A 26,399-nucleotide genomic window follows, 5' to 3' on the forward strand; every position below is an offset into this window, starting at 1 on the left:
TGCCGTTGCCCCGGCAGCCGAAGGGGCGGGGCCGGAAGTCGCGGCGGCTCGGCCGAATTCGGCGGCGCCACGTCTGGCTCGGGGCTCCCCTCCCTGCCCGGGGCGGCGGCGGCGGCAGCAGCGGGCGGAGCGCGGCCGGACCCTCGCCTCACCCTCGCCTCTTCCTCAGCGGCCGGTTCGTAGCGAGGCCTCGGCGGCGGCCGGGCGCAGCAGCGGTGACATGTCGGACCTGGGGGACTGGTTCCGGAGCATCCCGCTGATCACCCGCTACTGGTTCGCCGGCTCCATCGCGGTGCCGCTCATCGGCAAGCTGGGCCTCGTCAGCCCCGTCTACCTCTTCCTCTGGCCTGACGCCTTCATCAACCGCTTCCAGGTACGGGCCGCACTACCGGTCCCGGCGTGCCCTGCGGCGCCCGCGCCGTGGGAGAGCCCAGTCCGGGGCGCGCTCGGCATTCTGGGAGTTGTAGTGAGCGGCCGGGTGTGCTGCGGGGCAGGGGGCTGCGGGCGGGGCTGGCCCCCTCCCCCGGCCTCCGCGGCCGTGCTGGGAGGGAGCGGCGCGCCGAGGCCGCCCTCAGGAGTCACCCAGGTCACCTCCAGCGGGAAGCCGGGCCTGCCTTCCTGCTTAACCCGCATAAGGCCTGCGAGCCCTGGGTTTAGCTAGCGCTCTGCCTCGGCAGGCCCCGGGCTCCCCACCAAGGTGACACGGGCTGCGGTGCCCGGTCCTGCCAGGGCCCCCGGGTGAGCCAAGGAGGGCTGTGGCCCTTGACAGGCCCTGGGCTTCGTCTTGCATCTCATTTTGGTACCTCTTTTTCCTAAGTTTTTTTGAGGGGTTGTTCTGGCTGGCACCGGTTGTTGTGCCATGGAGCTCTACACTCATAAAACCTGTGGCTGTGACTTCAGGTCACTTGCCCAGCCTCCCTTGTGCGATTGTGTGGGTGTGACTTTGGGAACAGGGGTTACAGGCAGGTGCGCAACTGTCCTAAACCGCAGGTGGCTGTGGAGATACTAAGGCAGAGCTAGAGAGGTGCATCTTTTGCACCTTCCTAGTGTTTCTTGCTTGGAATTTGAAAAAGCTTGTGTTCGGGATTGTCAACTTCTGTGCCTAGGCGTGGTTGACATAAACTAAAAACTGAAGTCCTGAGGTTTTGGATGTACAGTGTCTCTGGATGTCTTAGCAGTATCAAAAGTGGTCACAAACGGGACAGTCTCTTTCCTTGCATTCGGAGGTTACGGGTTCAGTGTTTTGCTGTGCAGGTGTGTAAGAGGAGAGTGTCCATGGGATGAACTGGAAAATGAAAGCGAAGGAAGAGGAAAGATCCCAAACTTTACATTTCTATTATGTGTGCTCATTATGTCTTCAGTGAAGAAGACTGAGTGAAAAAAAAGATAAAGATAGCTCTATCTGTAGTTTGTTTCATGTATTGTCTCCAAAATTTAGTAGCTTAAATGACTGGTTTTTTCATCTAGTTCTGTTATTTCTGCTGGAACTGTGATGTTCAGGATCCCAATACTTTATTTGGAAGTGTTGCTGGTTAAAGAGGTCATTCATAAATGGCCAGACGTTTTCTGTCCTTGCTACATGCTGCCATGGAGTTGGCTGTGCCTGGTATTGGTATTTGGGAGACTCTCTAAAGCAGGTGCAAAATGCTCAGAGCAGCGTATGCTGTCTGGAATGGTATGCTAAAGGCCGTTGTATGAATTCCTTGGCCTCTGTTCAACAGGTAAGAATGCATTCTGCCTTTAAAATAGGGCAGCATCCTTGCGAGCATATCCCTTTTGCACTGCAGTAAAGACTCAATATTGCAAAGATGTGATGGAAACCATCTGGGAAGTTGTGTATGATTTCTGTTGTAATCTTAATAGCTTTGCTTATCAGATTAAAAAAAAAAAAAAAAAACACACAACCAAATGTAAAAACTGTGGACACAGCAGTAATTGATACTTGGGCTATTTTTAATCTTCTCCTTCATCTTCCAAGTAATTGATTACGAATGTGGACAAAAAACCAATGCATATGAGTTCATTCTACAGTATATAAATATATCTCTTTTGATCTGGACAGATCTGGCGGCCGATAACTGCAACTTTCTTCTTCCCAGTGGGACCTGGAACAGGATTTCTCTACTTGGTGAATTTGTATTTCTTGTACCAATATTCATCACGATTAGAAACAGGTATGTTATCCATTAAATTGTATGCACATGGTGAACTCTGCCTGGAGTTGATAGAGCTTACCAGATAGAGCTTCTTTTGGGAATGTTTGTGGCAATGGGGTTGTGGCTGATTCAGACAGAATTGTGAGAAAGATGTGCCACTTATGTTGGTCAATGGGAAACTGCTCTGAAAACTGATTTTCTGTGACTGGCTCCTTCCCTTTGGCAGGGAGCCTGTTCATGTAGGATCTGAACTTGATACTTCTTTCAATAGGAGGGCCCGGTGCTTTTCGTTGTTGGATTTCAGGAAATGAGAGAGAGAGACTAAAAGAGGACGTTACCTCTGTTTTCTTGTGTCTGATGTCCTTTTACATGGAAGGGTGATAGAACATAAGTAATAACGGGTATATCCATCTTGAGAAAATAACAATGTCAGTTTTTCCTTTTTTTAAAAGGCAATGATGCTTACTTGTGTGATTCTATTGGTTATGTTGAATTGAGAGATACCTTGTACAAATGAACTGTACCCCTCTGTCAAATAGAATTGTGAAAAAGTTAAGGAACTAGTTGGATTTTCAGTTAGGGGGAAAAATTAAGAGTGGAAGAAAGGAGATCAAATAATGGATCATTTCTCTCAAAAAAGAGATTGTTCTTCAAAACTGTTTTCATTTTGCATTGCACAGTTCATTAAAACTAAACAAAAATGGTTTCAATTGAAGTAAATAGTTAAACTGACATATTTGCAAAGCTAAGCTCCTCCTGAAAGCCTTTATGAAATAGAATTTCTGTGTAGTTCTAATGGAGTCTTAGAACTGATGGTGTAAGTGGAAATGCATTGCAACATGATGTTTGGGAAGTCTCACAATAGAGATCCCCGGTAAACCTGTCATCCAGAGGGTATTGTGGAATCCCATTTAAGTCGTAAGAAGAGTAGCAGGGAAAGGGAGGAGTGGTGCCAGATTGTATTTGGTTGTTTTCTTAGTGAAAGTAAGTAGTAATTTAACAGCTAGAAACAGTTCCTCCTTCTCTTTGAGCCTTTCTGCAGTAGATTATGAACACGTGAGAGTACTGACAGTTACAACATTCTACTGTGCAAAGCTATGTGTAGTAAGAGTTCCTGATTAATATATGCAAATTATAAGATATCACTGCTTGTACATATACTTGCAAAATGCTCTAGTTGTCTATGCTGTGACATGTCTCATGGAAGGAAGTCAATTCTTTCAGCAGTAAATTTACATTCCTGCTGTACCACACATCTGGATTTTGAAACTGGGAAGTCAGCTGTGTTGTTGTTTGAATCAATGCATTTCTTTTATATTACAGTCATTTTTCTGGGTATAAATGAAGTTCTTGGTTAGGTCGGTCCTTCCTCTATGAAAAAATCTTGAATCCTTCTGGACATGGGAGGTGTGTAAGTTGCTGATAATATCTTTACAAGTGGAAATCAGCATAGGTCTATACCTCCTTTTGTCTGTGAAACTGAGGAAGTGAAACTTCTATTTTCAGGGCTGTACGTGGTTTTTGAGCATACGCTGGTGTTGCATGCTAGCTTCAAATTTAGCGTCAAAAATATCCATATGGTTTTGTACTGTGCTTATGCTTTCCTAACAAGCTGACCTCTAGCTTCCTGAGGAAAAGGAGATTGATGTGTTTTTGTTTTGTTTCTGTTGGAGAAGAACATAACAAATATCAACAGAGAAAGCAGAATATGCAGAGTTCACTCCCCAGCAGTATGAATGATGAGATTGAGTCTGCAGCTCTTCCCCGATGACTGGTTTATAGCCAGGGCCCTACTAAAGGACCCAGTGGGCTAGAGCTCGCCCCTGTGCTGAGCTTTTTGGCAGTCTGTAGCTCAGTTTTCTTAAGTTGACTTTCCAATGAATATCTAAATAGTTTGTCTAATATTCTTCATAGTAATCTCCTAGATAAGGAGAAGTGAAAAACTTTAAGGGAATAATACTTGCTTTGATTTCTTCCTATTCTGGAGGAATTCCTGTGCTGGAGTTTCTACAGGGTTAGTCAGCTTCCTCTCTTCATTTGTTTCTATTTGCTGTACGGCAACAGTAAGGAGAAAACTCCAGTTTATGTAGTTCTCCAACTTTAAAATTTTCCAAAAGATTTTTTCAAAGGTTTTTTTTTTCTTGTTGTGTAACTTGCATGGCTGAACTGAAATAATAAACTTAAAAAGACTAAAATATCAATTTTGTTTTACATAGGCAGAGATACTCTAGTTATTCTAAACAGCTAATGCTTAAAAATAGATTTTCTTTCTTTAAGTTTCTGGAGACATGTAAAATAGTTGTAGGAAGTCAAAGAGTGCTAACATTAAGCAGTGGCCTTCTTTCTCGGCATTTTGGTGTTTAATTTTTAGCAAGTAATTCACCTTGTTCATGGTGCGCCGTGTTTGTCACTGTGTGGTTTGGGTCTGTTTCAGCAGTATGCTCAGGCTTTCCTTGCCTGCATGGAGCTATATGAAAGTTGATAGGAGTCTTGCTCAAATGCCAAGGTCTGTGCCAGCCTTTTACCATAGTTTGCAAACTGTGTACTCTCCTTGTCATATATGTTAATTTTTCTGGAGTGTAAAAACTATCGTATCTCTTGAGTCTGACTAGATGATTCAAAGAGGATGCAATTTGCCTAAATAAGGACTGGTTTTCACATGACTCGATCATTAAACTTGGTGCTTCTGCTTTTGCTGTGCAAGTATATTTCCTTATTGTGCGCTTCTGACTGGCAGCTTCTTATGAAGGATAGGGTCCAACTCCATTTTGAAATCTTATGAAGTTAAAATCACTTATCTCCAGAGTCAAAGTGTGTTCTTTGAGTAGAGCTGCTGTGTGTGTACTTAATGCAATAGGCTGAATGTCTTACTTCTTTTGGTCCTGAATGTTGTTCTATGATAAGGCCTTTTAAAATTAAAAAAAAAAAAATGGTAAACCACAGATTGCATGTAGGGCAACTGTTATTAAGCTTTTCTTAGATGCCTAAAAGTAAAAAAAAGTCTTAATTTCTTATTAAGATTTCAGTACCTTTCCTAACAATTCTTTTTATTTGCAGGAGCTTTTGATGGAAGGCCAGCAGATTACATGTTCATGCTTCTGTTTAATTGGATCTGCATTGTTGTATCCTTCTGCTCATTATCAAACTTTTAGAATATTTTGGTTCTTCTGTTTCTGCCTAAAATACATTCAAAGACCAAGTTTTAGCAATGTGCTGGTCAGGAATCTCACGAAGCTCAGCAAAGGGAAGTGCGGAGTCCTGCCCCTGGGGAAGAACAGCCTCAGGCACCAGGTCAGGCTGGGGACTGACAGTCTGCAAAGCATCTTGGCAGAAAAGGCCCTGGGGTCCTGCTGGACACCAAGTTGACCATGAGCCAGCCATGTGCCTTTGTGGCAAAGGTGGCCACCAGCCTCCTGGGCTACATTAGGCAGAGCATTGCCAGCAGGTTGAGGGAGGCGATCACTCCTCTCTGCTCAGCCCTCGTAAGACATATGGGGGGCTGCATCCAGCTCCAGGCTCCCAAGTACAAGAGAGACATGGACATACTGGAGTGAGTCCAGTGCAAGGTCATGAAGGTGATTGAAGGGTTGGAGCATCTGTCACATGAGGAGAGGCTGAGAGAGCTGGAATTGTGCAGTCTGGAGAACAGGAGGCTCAGGGGTGTCTTACCCATGTGGATAAATACCTGATGGGGGAGGGAGTAAAGGAAACAGAGCCAGTCTTCTCTCAGTGGTGGGACAAGAGAGAACAGGCACGAAATGAAGCACAGAAAATTCCATTTAAATGTAAGAAAGACCCTTTTTACTGTAAGGGCAGTCAAACACTGGCATGGGTTGCCAAGAGATGTTGTGGAACCTCCATCCTTGGAGATGCTGCCACTGTGTCTGTGCTGTTGCTACCTCCCTGTAGCAATTTGCAGTGGCACAGCATGTGGAAAAAAGGGAGCGGTGACATCAGTGTGAACCACATACAGCCAGGAAAGCTAGCATGTAGAAATGCTGTCGCCTTTATCAATAGATTAACTATCTCTATTTGCATTCCACTGTATGAGGGGATTTGCTATTCCTGCTAGTCCTGTTGAGCCACAGCAGTAACTAGAAAAGCAATGTGGGTTTAGTTATGTTGTTAAGAAAACCATCAGCTTCATTGTGGTTGCAGGCTGTTGGCTGTGAGCTATTAGATGAATCTGATTGTGACTTGAGTTTCAAACCGGTCATTTAAAAGCTTCCAGTTGCTTGTTCCCTGTGTGATGTAAGGAGCAACCTGGATGCATGATCTGCGAAGATGCTTGGTGCCATTTTATACATATTCATGAACTGTTAAAAGCATTCTGATCATAGCAAAATTCTTCAGCAATTGTTTCTACTCAGCAGTTACTACAGCAAGTAGATCCTTTGGGTTCCAAGGTAGGAGAGTAGTATTAAAAGCCTGCATTGATGCACTTCAAGAAATTATTTATTTTCTATGACTCAGTGGCAATATATTGGAATTTTTTTTTATGATCTGGTATTTCTTTAGTTAGAAACCCAACATTTTAGTCTTTAAAAAACTAATGAAAGAATCCAGCTGTTAAACCTGTAACATGCTTTTATGCAAGGACTGATTGAGTTTGTAGTTAGCCAGTTTCATGATGGAGGGAAGGCCAGTGCATCTGTCAGCCCTTGGGGTAATGACTTGAGGTGGTACCTTGAAAGGCTACTGAAAAGCAATTATTGAAACTAAGTGTGTAAGTCTCTAGATCATTGGAGGTTTTTCATTTTTTCCAGTGGTTAACTTAATACTACACAAGAATGCTGTTTTAATTTTAAACATTAAAGACCTTTGCATGTGTGTTCAGTGTGTGTGCAGCTTCTTTTTGTCGTTCTAGTCTATCAGGTTTTGCTGCGTTTTTCTTAATGGTGCAATGACAGATAACTGGCTTGGCAATGGACATGCAGGTAAGTGCAGTGCAGTTTCTTAAATAATAATCTTATGGAGCTTTCTGGCTACTTAATGACTTTATAGAGAGCATTATCGGCATAACTGCAGAACGTAGTTAAGCTAGGCTGGTTTAGTTTGTATCAAAATGGACTGCTGTGTGTTAGTTTTTTAGTTTGGGTTAGGCTTGGCTAATGTCACAAGCCTGTATCTGACTGCCACTCCTAACCTAGTTAGGGAGTCAAGGAGTGAAAATTGGCTCTTTGTGCAGTCAGGAATTGCTCAGCCTTTTACTAAAATGGACACAAGATGTCACCTATGCACTGTTTCCTCTAATGAATGTGATCTGTGTTCTTACTTTTTATCTAAAAATGATTCTTGGTTCATTAGTCTTCTCAAATTCAGTGTGCCTTTTACTTGCCAACAGAAGTTGGCAACAAAAGTTTGGGGACAGACTTTTTAGCAGGGCCTGTTGCAACAGGACAAGGGGGAATGGTTTTAAACCAAAAGAAGGTAGATTTAGACTAGATATAAGGAAGAAATTTTTTACAATGAGGATGGTGAAACACTGGAACGGGTTGCCCAGAGAAGTGGTAGATGCCCCATCCCTGGAAACATTCCAGGTCAGGCTGGACGGGGCTCTGAGCAACCTGATCGAGTTGAAGATGTCCCTGCCCACGGCAGGAGGGTTGGACTAGATGATCTTTAAAGGGTCCAACCCAAACTATTCTATGATTCTATGATTTTTTGTGAAAAATGCAGCTTCAGATTCAGATCAGAACTGTGAAGTTCAAAATCCTCACAAGAATGACTAAAATAGTGGTCTAAAGAACCAGTTTCAATGAGGTAGTTCTTATCCCTCCACATATTAAGGGGGAAAATGAGGGAGTGTTTTTTGGACACAACAGAGTATCAGATAACTGCATGTCTTCAGCCTGCCTCTGCTATTCTCTCCTCATCTTATTCTGTCCCCATCACCCAAAGCCTGCACCAGTATCTCTAATATTCTGTACAATATTATCTTAGCATTTATTAGATCACTTATCAGGCTCCCCTGGTAGACAAAAATAGCGATCATGCATCTGCAGTCAGGACTGAGTTCTGTTAAGGGCTGTCTGTAACTTTGCACTTAAACTTTTTTTGCTGTGGGGAAGATGCCACAAATTTCTTCAAAAGCATGCTGAAGTCACCCATACATTGTATGAATTTTAGACTGATTGTGTTGATTTGTATATTTTTTAAAAGGTGCTTAAAATGGTTTTATATCTGCATACAAAGTATTGCTTAAAAGAGAATCGGTTGTTTGATGTACAAATGTGTTTTTCTTAGAAATAAGGGTGTTTTGCTTGTGTTGAGTGGCTTGCTTGAAAGTGAGAAGATAGAGTAGGATAACTGGGCCTCTATTCCCATGTCAAATACTTTCCAAAATTAGATATTACTTTGTTTTTCCAGTAAAATAAAAATGGTTTTAATAAAGACCCTAAGGTGCTTGTGTGACGAGTCAGACTGCTGGTGCACTGTAGGGCTGGGGGAAGGCTGGACTGATGCCGATATGCCAGCTTTAACGTGGAACCTGTTAAATAGCAGCACCCCTGAAGGGATGAGTTTTAACCTCTCTTCCAAACACACGAGCTGGTTTGTAGCATTAAACCAGTTCATGGAAATGTTGCTGGCACAGGCTGTCTTCGGTTTAGAAATCAGCAGATAGCTCAAATAGTGCTTTATATTTGTTTCACTAGAAATAGTCCAATCGGCCAATATACAGTCACAGTAGGGAGGTATGTGAAACAGTCTCATCTCCTGGCACGGAGCACGGGTTAACTCCGAGCTCTAACAAGGTGGCTTTGCCAAGGCTGGCTGCGGTACTCTGAAACAGTGATGTACTGGTGCACCTTCCCTCTGTGGTGCTCTGAGGGGGACGCAGCTGGCAATTCGATGGAGTAACACTTCATCTGGCGTATTAGCTTAGCTCCAGATGAGTGTGTTTGGGTTAGTGCCCTGGGTTGTGAATGGAAATGGTTGCGGCACAGATACATCGCTGACTCTGCTGTAGGTGTGCTACCAAGCAGCCGGGAGCAGAGGAGTTCGCCACAGCTGCTCTTTCGCTTGGTGCAAGTTGGAGCCCTTTGCTTTGGCGTGGTCTTGCAAAAGGGAATGACCAAGTAGGTTCTCCAGCTTAGCTTTCTCAATAGCTTTTGAACAGATCCATGACACAGGATGGCAAAGATCCTGGGGCAATCTTTAAAGATTTTGCTGATGTATCATGCTTACAAGACATTTTTGAAGCTTATAGCTCCTGCTGCTTGTTTAAGTTTCTTGGGCTTCTGTGAAAGTGATGGTAACTTTTTGCCTTTTTCTTTTTTTTTTTTAAAAAAAACATTGCAGTTGCTGATGATTCCACTCATCATGTCAGTACTTTATGTGTGGGCCCAGCTGAACAGAGACATGATTGTATCATTTTGGTTTGGAACAAGATTTAAGGTATGGTATGTCAGACAGGATATTGGAAAGGTTTCTTCCCTGAAGATGCACATGAAGGCGGTGAGGGGCAAATTATAAATATTTTCTCATATTAAAGATGTCCCATGCTTTCACATAGCTATATACTCCTTGAGGTGCAGCAAAGACAAATTTCGTCATGGTCTTCCATATGGTGTCACTCAGTGTGGCTTTACTGAAAAGATGTCCTGAACAACTGAAACTCATCGATCTGAAAAGAGGAAAAAATTCCTGATAAACATTCAGCTGGATAAAAGCTGAATGTAGCAACACCGTAGTGACAAAATGTTGATATTTTAAATTGTGCTTTCCTGTGCAACCTTGTCTGTTTCTGCCAGGTCTCGTAGTGAAAACTCTTGATCATTATTTCCAGACCTTTTCAAAATCAGAAATATTAGGACTTTGTTTCAGATGTAAGCTTGCTGTGGAACGTAGAGTGCAAAAGACACATCTGCTTATAATGTTTTAGACAAATCTAAATGTCTAAAAAATGTTAGTGGTTGCTCAGTTTGGAGTATCCTACCTTGTTGGGTAGAATCTGCTTAACTTAATATATCAGGATTTGTGTAATGCCTGAAACATTGAGATTATAACCATGCTTATTTGTGCAGTGGGAAGTTGAGCAGGTTTATGTCCTTAACTTGTACTTACAACTTCTCTGTCTCCATTGCGTTCTTTTTCAGGCCTGTTACCTTCCATGGGTTATTCTGGGATTCAACTACATCATTGGTGGCTCGTACGTATTTATTTATATGGCTAATTTGAAGTTATAAAAGCTTTGACAGCTTATTGCTGAATTTAGAAACAATATTAAAATAAGAGGCTTAAAGCTGTATAATGTGACTGATAATGCTTAATGTCACATGGTGGTCATTTAGGATAAAATCAAAGAGGAGATGTGCATGTGAGAACTAGAGAATGTAGGTGAGGGGAAAGTAATAAGAATTTGGTTTATTTTCTAGTATATCTATGCATTAGGCCTTTTCCTTACTAAAAGAGTAATGCACAGTAAAGAAAGATGCCATCCCATATGACAAACCATCGTTACTGGTTTTAGAAACAAATTTAGCTTGACTCTGTGTGCTGTTACTTCTTTCCCTCACAATCTCGCCCAGCATGATGTTTTTTTCAGTTTGTGAAACAAGGGAAAATGGCAATAACAAGCCCACAGAGTGCCTTATTAGCACCTGCTGAATTCATTGGTCTGTCTTGGGTTTCTTTGACTAAACTCCTTGATGCAGAAATCCCCTCTGTGCACGGTCTTTCCCATTGGTGCCCTGCGTTGGTTGGGGCCTCTTGGTGCCGCTGTAACACAATTAGTGACAATAACAAGTTATGTGGTTGATTTATGAAAGGAGGAGATAATACAGCAAAACTAAATTCCCTTTTCTGGCAGTGCCTCTTACTGACTCATCTGTCACTTGAGAAAACTGCTTGCTGTTAGATACCTGCTGTTTCTATGCATGACGGAAGATACTCAAGGACCTCCATTCAGCAGTGGTTTTGCAAAATTGGGAACAAAACAGTTCAGTCCAGCAGGAGACAGGTTGTCCAGTGAAAACAGTGGTAACTTCTCAAGCTTCGCAGACTATTATTTTAGACACTAATAGCTGTACGGTCTAATTCCCTGATGTAAACAAGTATTTAATTGCGTTTTCAGTACAGACTGTAGAGAAGGCTTGGAAGGGAGGGTGGAACAGCCTGCTGATGTGTTGGCACTAAAGGCTGGCCCTTCTAAAGTAGTGGCTGCAAAATGCTGAGGGAAGGGAAATTTTCTGTGGCTCATGGCCCCTGGCAGTGCCCGTGGCAGGTGAACAGTAGTAACTGGCAAAAGATGGTCACTCGTTTATTTTCAGTGAAGGCAGCATGTGAAACAGTTTTTCTTCTTTTGCCTTGCAGAGTCATCAATGAGCTGATAGGAAATCTGGTTGGACACCTGTATTTCTTCTTAATGTTTAAATATCCAATGGATTTGGGAGGAAGGAATTTTCTGTCCACACCTCAGTTCCTGTAAGCTGCCTTTATTCTTTAGTTCACTGTTTGTTTGGTCCAATTTTCTGTATTGTTCATGAGACATATTTGCTGGGATTGTAAGGTGTAAAATACTTTGCTAAATCAACCTGCTTCAGAGTATTATATTGACTGTGCTGCTGAGTCATCAAAAATGTTGTTTCTTGTAAATGTGAGCGTTCTTCGTTACCCCTATGGATGGCTTGTGTCCTTTACCCACTCTTAGGAGTGAGAGTAAAAGTCATAGTTCTGCTAGTGAATTGAGCTGTAGTAAAGAGAACTGCCTAACAATTACCAGACGGTATAAGTTTTTTTTTTTCCTGTAAATGATCTTTTATCTGTATTTCCATGTATCATTATAGAGGCTACCAGTTCAGCAACCTGTAACAATAATAGGAGTCAGCTGCAGACTTGTTCAGGACTATAATATGTATTCTGCTTTGCAGTTGGTACCAGTCACCTTGACTGAGACCACAGGTCTTGGTTTCTGAAGTGCTTTTTCTTGCGATCTGTTCATTGTTTTGGCATTGAAATACTACGATCAGAAGCCAAAGTTTGTAACTTCAGTTGCCCATGTCCTCATCCTTTTGGGCTGTAAATATTCTTTCTCTACCAAACTTTAGTTAGCAACTCAATTAACCCTTTTTATAGCATAAACTGTTAATTATAAGATGCAAAATTGTATTACAGCTATGCTTTCTGTAGAAGTTTTAATGAGTAGGGAAGCTTTGTATTCTACTTTTGCGTTTGCAAGCCCTTCTGGTAAACCTAATTTTCCATAAAGATTAGAAGACAAAATGTTGTTTTAAAATGTCTTTCAAGGTAATAACAGCTCTGAAACTTCCATCAGTCTTGTTGGTTATGTGTAATTCTCTTGATTCCTCATATGTGTATTTAATTTTTCTCTATATTTGAGAAGCAGGAACAGAAGTACTGCAAACATCTCTAAAAAGGGATAAATTGTGCCTTTGCACTGTAATGTTTTGTTAAAAAAAGATACTGTGATGAATTACAGGTGTCTTTAATATAATAGTGAAGAACTTTTTCTATACAGGATCATTTTTCTTGTAGAAAGGAGTCTGGGTTTTATGTATGGACCTCAGACTTTTGTGGTGAAATTCAGCAAGGGATTTGCAGGAGCTCAGTGTGACTATTGTAGAACTGAAATGACTCTGCATTGATGGCATCCCTTGCAAAATGCAGAAGCTGTATTTTAGATCACTCTGTCTATTTAGATGGTAGCCTAAGTTGGATGATAAGGTCTTACAGCTCTGATTTGCTTGAGATTTGGTTTCAGACAAGCTAGTTGCTTGAGCCTGTTTCCCTTAGTCTCTTTGGTCCTCAGATCCTCAGGAATGTTTACTTAGAGAGCAGTGAGATGGTTGGGTGCTGTGATGACAGGAGCTTTGTAACTATTGAAGAGAGAGATGCTCAGAAGTTACTTGGATTTTTTTATTATTTCCCCTGAAAAAAGAGAGAGAAGTTAGGGGAATTAAGTTTGTATCACAGCATTTATTCTCAACAATGAGACTCCCTTATCATGTTGGCTTTTTTCCCTCTGTTGGGATTATTGTATCTAACCATATCCCAGAGATGGAAGTTCCCCAGAATTCCCATTTCTCAGTGTGCTGAGGGCTTAGATTTGGAAAGAATTCTGTGAAGTGCTGTGAAAAGCCAGTTTTATTGCAAAGTCTAGCAGCTAAAAGGAAGTGCATGGAAAAGTAGTCTGGGATTTACCCCCAAAGGTACGGCTGTTTCTCAAACTCTCTCCTTCTCTCCTGGCTTGTCTTAGGTACCGCTGGCTGCCAAATAGGAGAGGAGGAGTGTCGGGGTTTGGTGTCCCACCTGCTAGCATGAGAAGAGCTGCAGAAGATCAGCAGGGTGGTGGAAGACACAACTGGGGCCAAGGTTTCCGGCTAGGTGACCAGTGAAGAACTCCTGCCCCTGGAAAACAGCAACTCTTTGGTTTTAATTGGACATAGGACCGACCCTTCCTGGTGCAGAGCATGCTTAAGAACTGAGCTCTCTGTAGTGCTGTTGGATTTAACTGATTAGAAAGAATGTTTCTGGTTCAAGAGAAAATTTAAAAACTCCAGAAGGGAAAAATGTAGATCTTGCTTCAGGTTAGCCAGTAGTGTCCAATTTGATTCTGCCATTAAAAAAGCCTTTATACAGTATTGTCTGTCTGTCACAATGGGCATCCATTATGCCATCTTGTTCCGTGATGTGATGGAACAAGCTAATGGTGTTCTGTCTCGCCTGGTACGTTAAAAGCTTTGTTGACCGTGGTAAGGTAAGAATCCAGTGTGAGGCAGACGGCTCAAACTAACCCCAAAGTTTAGGAAGCTGACTTTTTCTATAGCTGTGCTTAAGTCCCAGGGTCTTTGGAAACATTATTTAAGTGATATCTCTCTGCTGCATTCATAAAGCAAAATGCAAATGTTTCATTTCCGTTATTAAGCTGTATTTTGAGGGGAGTTTTTTCTTGCCGTGCAGCATTTGTCCTACCTGCTACAGCATGGGATGGGCAAGACTAAGGATAAGAGGGCTTACATTTGAAATGGCAATAACAGATATTCACAGAATTGGAATATCTGAACTCTTCATGTTACAAGGCTTGCTCTGTTTAAACTGAAGTTGTATGGCTTGGTTTTTTCCCCCGAGATCTGTGGATTCTTGGCTTCAAGGTTTCTATTTGATTGCAAAATTGGGTAGCACAAATACTACTTAAACTAGCAAATGTAACGTATCATTGTGGTTAATGTAAAGGGTACTGACTGCAGTTTGTTAACTGAATCTTCAACTTTCTCTTAAAAGCTTTAAGACATCAAAGAATCAAAGCTGGAAATAAACTTTTCCAGGGTCAAGATACAATAGAACAGATTGCTTTACTACAAGACTCTTTCGTTGTCAAATAAGAAATTATGTACACTGTTTATTAGTATCTGTACGTTTTTGGTAAAACTTTCTGACGTGGAGAAGGGAATGATTCTGTACAGTAGTTTCCTTGTACTGGGTTCCTGTGGGCAGAGCACAGGGCTAAGATCCAGGAAGCTGTAATGCTAGCTTGTTACTGACTCACCGCATGGACTTGAGCAAACTTCTTACTTATGTCAGTTTTCCCAGCTGTAAGGAGGACTCATGCATGTCTCGTAGCATTCTTACAAGTTAGCTGTTCCCAGCTCCCCTGGGTGGGAGCTGCTAATGAGCAAGGTAAGGCTTAGGTTCACATAAACGACAACATTTAAGGTAGGAATGCAATTACTCTAAGCTTAACCAAGACTTGTAAGTCGGAATATCGTTGCTCTGTTTTTGTTTTATAGTTGGAGGAAAAAGAGCACTGTCAATAGGATGAGATTCAAGACTGAATTTCCCTTTAGCATTTGTCTGTCTTTTTACTGGGTAGGTAGGGCACAGAAGGCTGTTCTGCCCCAACTTAGGTATCTCAGGTATCTATAAGTAGGTGAAGTGAATCTGGGCCAAAACATTTTTATTACTACTTTGTTTCTTCACTAAACCTGGGTTCTGAAGGTTTAAAAACTTGTGAATACTATGTGATGTGAAACTGAGTGGAAAATAAGCAGTTGGACTGGCAGTTTTTAGCTGGCTTGCTTGAAAAAAATGCATGCTCCATTTCTTCACTGCAACTCAATTTTGTTGATCTGGCGTGTGGAAAAATGTAGAAAATTGATAATGATCATATTATGGGCTTAGATTTTACAGGAATTTGGAGTTCAGAAATCACCTGCCATTTTGTTTATACAGTAATAAGTTTTAAAGATGCTCTTTTCTCTTTCTTTGTATAAAAGGGTAGGTAGAAAAGAGGACTGCAGTGTTGTAAATACTAATCTATTGTTGACTGACAGCTGTTTCTTGATGCTAACTTGAACAGTCTGGAACTACTGTTTATATACGAGTCATGATGCAGCTGGTTTTTTAGTCACAATAATATCACTGTCTCCAAAGCATTTGTCTTCATTTTGAGACAGGACCTAACTGTTAAGTAAAGATGCAATAGTTTGTGACTCAGCTAAAACCCTGGCACACTCAAATTGCAGAACGTCTTTTTACAGAAGGCCAGAAGGAAGGCTTGGGTGGGAGGGAGGATGACAAAAGTCGTCCTGGCCCAGTGCACTGCGCTGGGTCTTGCTTTCTAGTGTATCCTCCTTCTATAAATCAAGAGGAAAAGGTTTGTGAGGCATATAGACTTCTGACAAGTCTTGATTAGCTTTTGAAGGGCTTCAAGTCAATTTACTTTGGTTTATGGAAGATTCACTTCAGAATTCTGTATTACGAGCTCAGTTTTTCTCTCACTTGTCCCGAAGCACTGTTTGTCCTCCAGCGTATGCTGACAATGGCAGTCTCTTGTTAAATGAGTACCTCCTTTCTTATTTTGTACAGGTAATTTCCCTTTTTGTAATCAATTTTTGTTGGCAAAGTTTTAAATTAAAGTTTGAATCTCTGTTACTGTCTCTGTTTCGCTAAATCATATTTCAGCTTAAGACAAGCCTTGTGATCCGCACGTCTCCGGGGAATGTCTGACAGCTGCACTGTGACACCACCTCCTGCTGTTGATAAAAGTATTCAAGAAAATAACCTGCTTTTGGGTGGGAGTTTTGTCTTCTCTGATCGCTTGCAAAATCGTAAAGGCATTTTTTTTGTCTCTATTTATCACTATGAGTTTTGACAGTCTGTGTCCTTCCTGGAATATTACCATTTTACAGCTTTTTTTTGTATACTTGATGATTCATTCTTTATTGTTCTCTGGGAGGAAGTATCCTTCTACTCACCCTCAAACTTTGTGGGATTGATAGAGATCACTTACTTTTCCAGGAGTAAGCTTGGTATTCTGCAATATCCTCTCTCTGTCCAGCCAGATGGGCACAGCTGCCAGAATTCCTTCTGAGGCTCTTATCTCAACTCATTTGGAGACACATCGAGCATCCTGTGAATGACTCTTCTGGTCCTCATCATTCATCTGACTGCACTTTTCCTGTTTGGTACCATAGAGGCACCAAAGAAGATCTTCGACTTGGTACATAACGCACTGTGTGAATTTGTTGTGCTCCTTGAACTGGAAAGTCTTGGTCCGTACTAAGCGCACCAGATAGAACAGCGTAGCAAGTGTGTCCCTTTCAATTTTGCTCCAGCTGCATAAAGAGTCAACGGAAGAGCCAGGAATATGAAATCAAATGTTTCTAAAATGCTTCATCTTTCATTTCTATCACTTTGCCTTGGCGACAGCTCCTCTCTCAACACAACTCGGTAACATGGTGTTGCCAGTGACTTAATGAGAAACTGGACCTGTTGCTTCATTCTGTCATCTAATTGTCACATTAGGAAAACTGAGAGGCTTTAATTTTCAGAATAGCATATTGTTTGCAATACAACATAAGATTCTTTCTGTGTTTATATATCACTGTGTACCTTATCGGGGAGGAAGACTGCTTTGCCTTGATGGTTAAGGTAGTGAGCTGGAGAGATACATACTAATTTATGGTCTGAAGCTTCTGATATTACAAGTCACTTAATGGCTTTGTAATCCTGTTCTGCATCCATAAAGTGAAGATGATTCATATTCTCCCTTTTCTGTGCTTGGCTTACGATGATGGATCAATTTGTACTTGCCGTAGTATGGCGGAGCACTAATTTTGGTGAAGATGTTCTTAGCATTGCCATCGCCTGCAGTAGTAAATGGCTTTTCATGTTTTGTGTGTGCCTAGATTCTTATTTTGCCATGGATGATAGTAACAGTGACTTGAAACTCAGAATTGAGTCTATTGTCATGGTTTTATTAATGAAGTTAAATATGTAATATATGCATATTAAGCAGAAGTACTTACATCTAAAAGGTGATGATGTGCTGTTTTCTAGAATGGAAAAGATGAAAAGACCTCAGCTGCTTATATTTTTCAAGCACACTTTTTTGGTGATGAAAGGAGTTCTGTTCACAGCAGTGGCTCTCCTTTTTATCATCTGGAACATGATCTAGGAGGAGTGATTACAACACTTGTGAGCAAAAGTTGCATAAAAGGAGCTGTATCTGTGGGATGCTGGCAAGGCCTCTGCAGAATCTTGTTGATGTCGGGGGAAAAAAGTGATGGTGAAACCTTAATTCTGGTGCTTGGAGGTGGTTTGGTTTTTTCCCTCCAGAAGACAAAGCCCTTGCAAAATGCCATTAGAGCTCAAATCGGCTCTTAAGACCAAGTTTCTCTGGACTGCTAACTGTCAGCCATAGGTCTCCTGTGATGAAGATGATGGCAACTGGAGGCAGTGTTTAAAAACAAAACCACCACAAGCAGTCTGCTTGCACTGAATGTTTATATTTATTTGTTGAAAGAAATGTGTACATTCAGTCCCTGGACTGGCCATGGATTAAAGGACAGTGAGTAGATCCCTCTATTAATGGCTTCATTGACTTGTCATTGTAACTGGAGGTGGGGGGATGCTTGCCTGCACCAATCCTTGGGCTTGCCAAGCCGCCTGGTAAATCTCTTCACACCACAGAGTTTAGGTCACCTTGTGATAGCTAGTTAAATGTAGAAAGTTTCTTTGCAGTAATGTTTCCCTTTGCTTTCAAGTTAGAGTATTAGCTGTAGTTAACCCCAACAGACCCCAAAGCCTGTTTTAAAATCAAAACACTGTCACGTACTCTACTACAACACTCTTAGTCATATGGTTTAGTTCTAGGTAGTCCTGCAAGGAGCAGGGAGTTGGACTTTTTGATCCTTATGGGTTCCTTTCCAACTTCTGATGTTCTATGATACTCCAACTGGAAAAGCTTTTTGTAGCACTTGTCTTCATTAAGACTTACTTGACTGGCCCTGCTCAGCGTTGGTGCTGTAGAAACTCTAGCAGGCAACTGGGTAGAAAGTTCATTTCACAATCATAAGAAGGGAGAAGATTAAGGGGTCTTCCCGTTGCCTGTCCCTCCCTGAGCAGCGGGCCAGTGTGCTTTTCCTCTCGGATTAGGCTGGAGGGGCTGTTGTCTTCTTGCAGTCCATATAGTGCCCCTCCTGCATAGTGCTGCTCCTCTACACAGGAGAGGGTCTCAGATCAGTGGGATCAAAACTGTTTAGGTTGCCTGATGCTTGGGCAAGTGGTGTGTGCTTATAGCCCCAGGCTGTGGGGAGTGAATGTTGCGACAGAGGAATGCAAGTCAGGTTACGTCATTGCTGCTTTTTTTTTTGATGAAAATACAGTATGTGTATGGTGGTGTTGGATGTATGAGGTAGAGAGGCCTAAGGTTCCAGTTTTTGGAATAAGAAGTATTTTAAATCGGTCAGGAAGGAATCTAAAGATGCTGAGAAATTGGTTTTTAACTGGACTTGAGAATGGGGAAAAGGATTGTATTCGCTGTTTGATCAAAGAAGGTTTTTCAAAGTGCTTTTTCTCCAACATGGGCAATCTCTGCTCAGGCTGCAAGGAAAGCAACGCTTGTCTCTGTTCTCACCTACTGAACCCTTAACCCCACAGCGGGTGGAGGGGCAAGATGGGACACTGTTTAGTATTTATACCTGCAACTGGACTCAGCGGCTAAGCCTTTCACTAGAAGGAAGCCTTGAGCACGTGCCTGTAACACTGCCTCACCTGCCCTTTTAAGCAGTTGTTTGCTCTGAGCTGCCTGTGCTTATTGCTGTTAGGAGTTTAAGCAATTGCAAAAAGAAAATGGCAATGTGTGTGCCTTGGGTGTTGGCCTTGTATGTTTTAGGGGCTCAGGCTAAGGAGTTAACTGTAACTGATGTTAATGTTTCAGTAGTTTCGCTTAGGAGCTTTTACGTACAGGCTAATTTTCTTAAAAGCTGATTCAAAGCCCAGATGCTAGAGGGTTTGGGTTTTTTAATGTACAGATGAGTAGGAAAGTTAGTCTTGTTCTGTTCTCTGTTCTGTCTCGCCCTTCTTCCCCAAGGTACGTAATTTAAGATAAAAATCCAATTAACGTTGAAAAAGTACAGCAAAAATTCTGGGGCAGCATCAAGAAGCTCAAACATCCCAAAGCTTTATGCAACCGATGGCATAAAGAGCTTTTATTGTTCTTTCAGCCCTTGTGTTGTGTAAATTCAGAAAACAGATTAAATCTTGCAGGAATTGATATTCTTAGAAGATCCTGGACCTATGAGCAGAAGAACAAGATTTTTTTCTGAAATTAGAAGTGCTCTGGATCATGCAGTACAGCAATATTTACTTTTGTTTTTCCATTCTCCAGCTCTGTCTTAGCAATATTCAAACCTAAGCGCAGTCTGCACTTTTTCACAGGGACAGATGTACTCCTCTCTAGCTGTATCAACACCTGGTTTGGCTTTAGTAGTCCAAGGTGCATGTAGCCAGGGGCAGGGGCTCCCCAAGGAGACCAGCAGACCTAAACACAAAAAAAAAGAAAATCTGTGGGGACTGAGTTAAGGGGAAGGAGAGGAGTGTCAGGCATGACCTGACAGTCAGCTTTCTCTGTTTGACTTTCCTCAGTTGGCTGTGTTGAGCTGGTGGGGTTGCACAACCCAGACGGGAGTAGGACAGACAAGGATGAAGACGTGGCCTAATCATTTTGAGGAGACCCTTGTTTGGTACCTCTTGGGTACAGCCTTTCCCAGGGAGTTTCAGGGAAGTCTCTTGGGATGTAAACTGCTGTTCCTGAAGGCTGTAGAGGGGAAGGTAGCTCCTAATCTGAAAAGAAAGGGGCAAAACCTTGGTGTGTGCGGAGGAAAGGTTCCTAGCTGGAGAGCAGACTTGTGTGTGCTTGCAGCGTGTGCTGGTTTCACTGGAATAGCATTGGAAAGAAATTCTGTGTGTGGTGGGGGCTGGTTTTGCAATGTGAGAATATTTCATTTGGATGATTCTGATGAGGATGATATGCTTCAGGTTTTTATTTCTAAAATGACTTTTCAGTTAGGTTAGAAAATACAATGGGTTTTCTGTTTGCTTTTAGAGCTCAAATCAACCCTTAAAAGCTGAAATCAGAACCGACTATTTTGATTGGGGCAAAACACTTCTGCAGCCTTTGTTTCCACAAGTGTTGTGGTGGCTTTTCGCTGCAATAAGTAAAAAAAATGGTATTTGTGACTCTTGCCTGAGACAGGACTTGCATGTTGGAAAAAGGCCTAACTTGGATCATTGTCAACAGGTTTCGAGCTCCTTTGCTCTGTGAGCAGGGAGTGCCTGGAGAGGTTTAAGAACCTATAGCTTCTGGGCGGAGAGTTTCTGCATTCCTGGTGAAAGCTTCCTAGCATGTCTGCTGCTCTCATTGGGGTGGTTACAATCTGATTTCTAGTTTTCCTGTATATTTGAGTTAGAGCAGTATTATTTCATTTAAATCTCCCTTCCCTCTTTTTGATCTGAAACTGCACTCAAAGAATTACGCCCAAATTTAATGTTTCACAATAGTACGGGAGGAAGAAGAGGGATATTCTCAGCTCTACTGCATCATACCTGCACCCGCTGCCTGTGTTCTGCAGAGGCAGGGAAGACTTACAGGAATCATCAGATGCACCTGCAAAATGTAAATCCTCATCACTTTAGAAAGCCTGAGCAGGCTGTAACATAACAGGGACTCTTCATCCATTGCCTGCTGTGACAGCCATCGTATATAAAGAAGAGTTCCAAACCATTTTCAGAAGTTGAGACTTGATACTTAAAATCATGTGCCCGGTAGCAGTATTGGTTTTATAGCAATTTACAGTCTTTTCCTGCCTCTTCTGTTGGCTGTCATGCAGGCAGTAAATTACCAATCTATTTTTTTTTTTCTCCCCCATAGGTGATAACCAGTTTAATACCGCTTCCCTTGCTTGCATCCTTCTCTGTTTTCCAGATATCAGCTACTTATTCTCTCAGATGATCTGATGAATGTAACTAGTTAAACTCAGAGTAATTGTCCTCAAATGCCATACATGCTTTTGGAGCCTGCTGTTGCTATTTCAGAAGAAGAGCTTTTGTGCTTTCAGTCTTACCCATTATTTTTTTCTAGCTGTGTTAACTGAGCGTCTAATGAATTCTCCAAGCCTTCTCCTTGTTTCTGTTCCTCAGAGCCACCCCATGAAGACGTGCATAGGCTGTTTCGGTCGCAGAGGGGAGTGTGAAGGGCCATGGCAATGGCATGTCATTGCAGACATACCACTCCTCCCAAGCAGAGGGAAAGCTATCATTAACCAAACGGTGAGCTCTGCTTCTCACCTGGACTCTCTGGCACTGGGAGGTCTCACCAGGCTGTGGAGTCCTTGGACAGTCAACTGCCTTCACAAGAGACGGATTTTTGGGGTTCACAGAGCCGCCTGTTAAGAAACAGCTTTTCTTGTCTCTAACAAGGCGCTTTCCCCTCTCTTGCACCCGTCACTCTGTCCTTTTCAAATAATGAATTCTTCTGTGTAACGTATTTTTTAAGAAAAGAAGAGAAAGCAAGAGCAATTGATACAAATTGATGCCATTTAACCTTCCTGGGCAAGGGGATAGTAGCATTGAAGGAGAAAAATCCTCTATCAGAGGTGTCCATGGTGCGGTGATACTGCACTTGAAGGTCTAGCAAATCTCTAAGAAGTGTATCAGTCTAATTTCTTGAAAGCAGACAGATAACAATAGGCCCTACGGCTGTATTATTTGGTTGAGTAGCGAAGTGGATAGGGGGACGTTTTAGCTGGATGCAATCCCTGTGCTGAAGGATCTCAGATAGCTCTGTAGCTGCTATTAGAGCACAGCTCACCAGGACCAAATAATTACTGTATAATTTAATGCCAATACAAACAACATAAGCTAATGCGTTCATTCCCCTATAGAAACACTTTGTCCTCTAAATCTGCTCCTGCCAGTTCCTCAAAGTCAACCTACGGCTTTCTGTGTCCCCTCGTGCATCTTAAATGAGATCAGTAACTTCCTAGGCTGGCGCTAGTGGAGTGGCTCGCTCCACAGAGCTGCTCTCTGAAGCCGAAAGCAGTGCAATCCTGAGGAAATCCTGCTGAGTGAGGAGAGTTTCTGTTAACGTGTAATCGAGTCATGATAAGACCAGCTAATAAAGATAAGGTTCTCAACAAGTGGTATGGGACAATGAGCAGGGAAATGGAGTATGGAAAACTCTGATTAATCACGACACCCAGCTACATTGTTCAAAGAAGAAACCACCCCAAATAGGATGTGTGGGCATCTTACTGAAGGAGAGGGAGAGCAGGAGGAACCTAGGGAAAAGAATACAGGAAAGCGATTGTACCTCCGTGACCACGAAGGCAGCACCCTGACCCTGGGGAAAGCTATCTAAGAATAGGTCAGCCTTGATGCCTCCATAGCCGAAAGGCCAGAGGGAATTAAATCCCGCTCAGGTGAGTTGGTTGGTTTTTAATGCGTGGAGATGGGCTTGTTCCTGCTCACTCTCTGGGGGGGCTTCGGTGGAACGCGAGGTGCCAGGCAGCAGAGGAGCTCGGGAGGAGCACCCTGCCCTGGAAGAGCCCGTCGGCGGGGGCTGGAGCAGCGGGGCAGGGCTGCGCCTCCCCTCCAGCCGGAGCGAGGGGCAGGCAGCTCGTGGCATCTCCTCTACACTTGGTGATCTTTAACTCGGCGCTGCGGCCACCGCCAAGATCACTCACGCTGGATATGTACCTTGCTGTATCGCTGCTATTTTTTTGACCCAAGCTAAATTCATCTGTGGGCCAAATCAGTAGGGCCACCACTCCCAATTCACTCGCTATCTGGTCTATAAAGCTTTAATCTTTTCCCCTTTCAGAGGAGTATCTTAAAATTGCAAGCTATGCTAAAGTAGATGCTAAAAGGTAAGCTTGCTTACACTTAGATGTTCCCTTCTGGGCAGGGAGCGATGGTAAACCCTATGTTTCCCAAATGAGGGCAATTCTGTGGACTTGCATTTATTTCTGACTATGCCACTGTGTGTCAGGCTTCAGCTTTGCTTCATGTTTGCCAGAAAACAGCCACTGACTGGTACCGCAACCCCAGCAAAGAGGGGCGGGAGGGGAGAAGGTTGGAAGAAAGAAGTATATCGGTGCCCGGGATCTGTAAGTCCTCTTTCTGAATAGCAGCAGCAACAGATAGGACATGAGCATAATTTCCCCCCCACCCCTCCTGTACATCTATCTTGCAACCTGAATGGTGATGGTTTTAAGAAGCTGGTAGTCTGGGTTATATTTGAAGCATTGATCTAGTGTTGAACAAGCGTAAGTGTCCATTAAGAAATTGCTATCTGCACATGATAATTCAGGAAGAACGTCATTCTAAAGAAGTGCTGATCTTTCTTGTCCATTAGTTTGTTTCTTGGCTTGCTTAGGTACTGGTGGCTGTGGTTCAGGAGTACCAATTAAAATCAGTTATGCAAGGCATGGGAAGTAGGGCAGTTCTAGCTTGCATCAAGAAGTGGATGGTAAAAGCCTGATAAGCTCTGAATAGCTCTTATATTTAATCTTATGCTTGTTACAAAAAATAAAAAAAAGGCGTGATGATGAATTAAGAACTTCAGTGTGCAGGATGCTGAGGAGACATTGATTTTGGCTCTACCATCAGAGAACTGGGATGAGGCTCGCTGAATATTGCTGAAAGAGTCTGTTAACAACAGGCCAGCAGGAGCTGTTCATATGAAAACTGCCCCATGCCCGTGTCCTTCAGTTCTTTTGCAACTGTTTAGGTAAATCAGAAGCTTTTGCCAAAAAGTCAGGATTAGGAGGAGAGCTAGGAGTTATGACTCTGGCAGGCTGAGGCTGCAGATGGCCACAAACAGTGGCTCTGGGAGAGGTGGGAATTGCTCTTTTTCAGAAGGGGTGTCAACACTACAGTGAAAATTTAAACACCGTGTGATTTTGCTTGTTGAAGGTCAGTGCGGCAGCATCTGCAGCTCTCCTGAATTGGTGGGTGGTGCTTCTACTGAGCGAAACCATTTCTCTCCTGCCAAGGGCCACCTGGAAGTTATTTGTGAGCAGAGGAGGAAAGCTTCAGCAACCTGTGTGACTTCAGTTCCCAAGTCACTTGTATAAAAAAAAAAAAAAATCTCCTTCTAAATGAATAAGGGGGGGGTAAGAGCCTCAAGAAAACAATTCCACCCCCTGAAAGGCCAAACACACTATCAAAAGCCCGTTCTGCGGCATGACTTGCTGCTGCCCAGCTGAGGACAAAGCGCTGAAGACGTCCTTCAGTGCCACCACCCCACTGCCTGCTCGCGCGGGGAGAGGCATCCTTCATCTTTGTTTAGATGCTGAAATGCCCTTGAAAGCAAAATCCTCAGAGAGGAGGTGGTTTGGAGATAAATTTGCGTTTGGCAATCCCCCGTCGGTGCGGCAGGGCTGTGCTGTGCTGTGGGGACGGCAGCCGGCACTCTGGGACGGCGCTCAACGCAATTGCACCGCGGCGCTTCGTGGCCAGCACTGATGTTCGGTCCAGCGTCCTTCCCTCAGACGGCATAAAGTTGGTGTCTGAGAGTCCGAAAAGAGAGCGGTGCTGCCCAGGTTCAAGCATAGGCCAAGTATGAAGAAAACAAACCAAAACCTCGGCAGCCTCCTGTGATTTAGACGAGCAAAACTCCCGCGCTGGAGGACAAAACCACGCTCTTTGAGTGAGTGCTTATCGTTCTTGAAGCTGGCACAGCAGAGCAGAGCAGCCCATGCTTCAAAAAGCAAAGTAATTAATTCTCCTTGCTCCCAGCCGCAGCAGTCTCTGTTGTGCAATGCTGCACTGCAACCGGGCATGGAGAAACTTTCTTTCCAATCAAAAGAAGTATTCATTTTTTTGCTCTGACACAGCAGGGTTGGTCTTCCTTTTAATATTACTGAAGACAATGTCTGCCTTGCCTTTCCGTGACCTTCAGCATGTGGCTTCGTGTTAAAATTTCCATCCCCCCACATTCAAATGCTGGCATTTAAAAAAAAAAAAAAAAAAGATTAAAATTCTTTTTGTTTAAATCCCTAATAGGGAGCCTTAGAGCATGCTGCCCTTCAGATGTGGAGATAGGGCCTGGCTTGTGCTCCTGGCTCTGGGCTTTTCACCTGGGCTCTGTCGGCATCGTGGAGAGCGGGTCAAACCCACAGACCCCCCACCCTGACCTGGCTGCTCTCTGCCTGCTGTTTGCCCAGCTGTGGTTGAAGCCTGGTAGCTGAATTTGGGCTGGAGAACAGGTTCGGAGCTGTGCTTCCCACTCCGGGGTACTTCTGCTCTCCCTCTGTATAATGGGATTAACGGCACCAAAACCACTGGCATCCTATTTCTGTTGCAGCTGCTCCAGGTGTGTCCCTTGCTTTTAGCGTGGGGAAGTCCCTACCTCTCTATGTCCAAATGTGTCACAATTAATAATTAATAACAACATCAGTCGATCAAATTTAGCGCTGATTTAAATTCCTGGTTGCAGGGAGCCTCCCTGGCTCTTCAGGGCCAGCTCTGCTGCTCAGCATCCCCCTCCCCTGGAGGCAGTTTTGGGGGAGAGCATGGGGGGAACATGGCCCTTCAAGTGAGGCGGCAGCTGATGGGGCTCAACGATTGAAGCTACGGCCAACCCAAGGGAAGGTAAATGTTCAAAAGTGCCTTGGGAGAACCTGGAGCAGAGTTGCAGGCAACGGAGCAGAGAGCAGCCAAATAAGCCTGAACTTGTGTGAAACCCTGGCTACAATGAATAGGCCCTGGGAAAGATCCCGTTATGAAGACGTTTAAGTCGGGCGATAAGACATGACGCTGCTGTTTAATGCCTGTCTTGGGAGCGCATCGAGGCGGGAGGCAAAGTCAAGTGTTTCCACCTCGCCGGAAAGGATGTCCCTCCATCCTTCACCAGCAGTAGCTGACGGCCCCAGCACTGAGATGGCAGGGACTGCCGGGGTTATGGGATGACAAAAAAGCAAAATATGTCAGATTCTA

At 43.2% G+C, this 26,399-nt stretch overlaps 1 protein-coding gene across 8 annotated transcripts; it reads left to right on the forward strand.

Annotated features, from left to right (window-relative positions):
- Positions 1-17: 17 nt before the first annotated feature.
- DERL1 (derlin 1) lies at positions 18-25,441 on the forward strand. 8 transcript variants are annotated; one of them, XR_012672269.1, is made up of 9 exons: positions 18-373; positions 2,063-2,174; positions 5,214-5,278; positions 7,067-7,093; positions 9,459-9,554; positions 10,256-10,308; positions 11,472-11,582; positions 16,456-16,617; positions 17,457-25,441. XR_012672269.1 is itself a non-coding variant. In XM_075141226.1 (8 exons), exons 1-8 carry the CDS (start codon positions 221-223, stop codon positions 16,486-16,488), a joined length of 690 nt encoding a protein of 229 aa, XP_074997327.1. In that variant the 5' UTR covers positions 18-220; the 3' UTR covers positions 16,489-17,984. The 8 variants fall into 8 exon arrangements, 6 of the variants coding, with proteins under 6 accessions (XP_074997327.1, XP_074997326.1, XP_074997328.1 ...); XR_012672270.1 differs by having other exon boundaries at positions 21,600-25,441; XM_075141226.1 differs by having other exon boundaries at positions 16,416-17,984.
- Positions 25,442-26,399: the final 958 nt, after the last annotated feature.

The sequence above is a fragment of the Calonectris borealis genome, chromosome 2 (assembly GCF_964195595.1).
Source record: "Calonectris borealis chromosome 2, bCalBor7.hap1.2, whole genome shotgun sequence".
NCBI classification, from domain to species: Eukaryota; Metazoa; Chordata; class Aves; order Procellariiformes; family Procellariidae; genus Calonectris; species Calonectris borealis.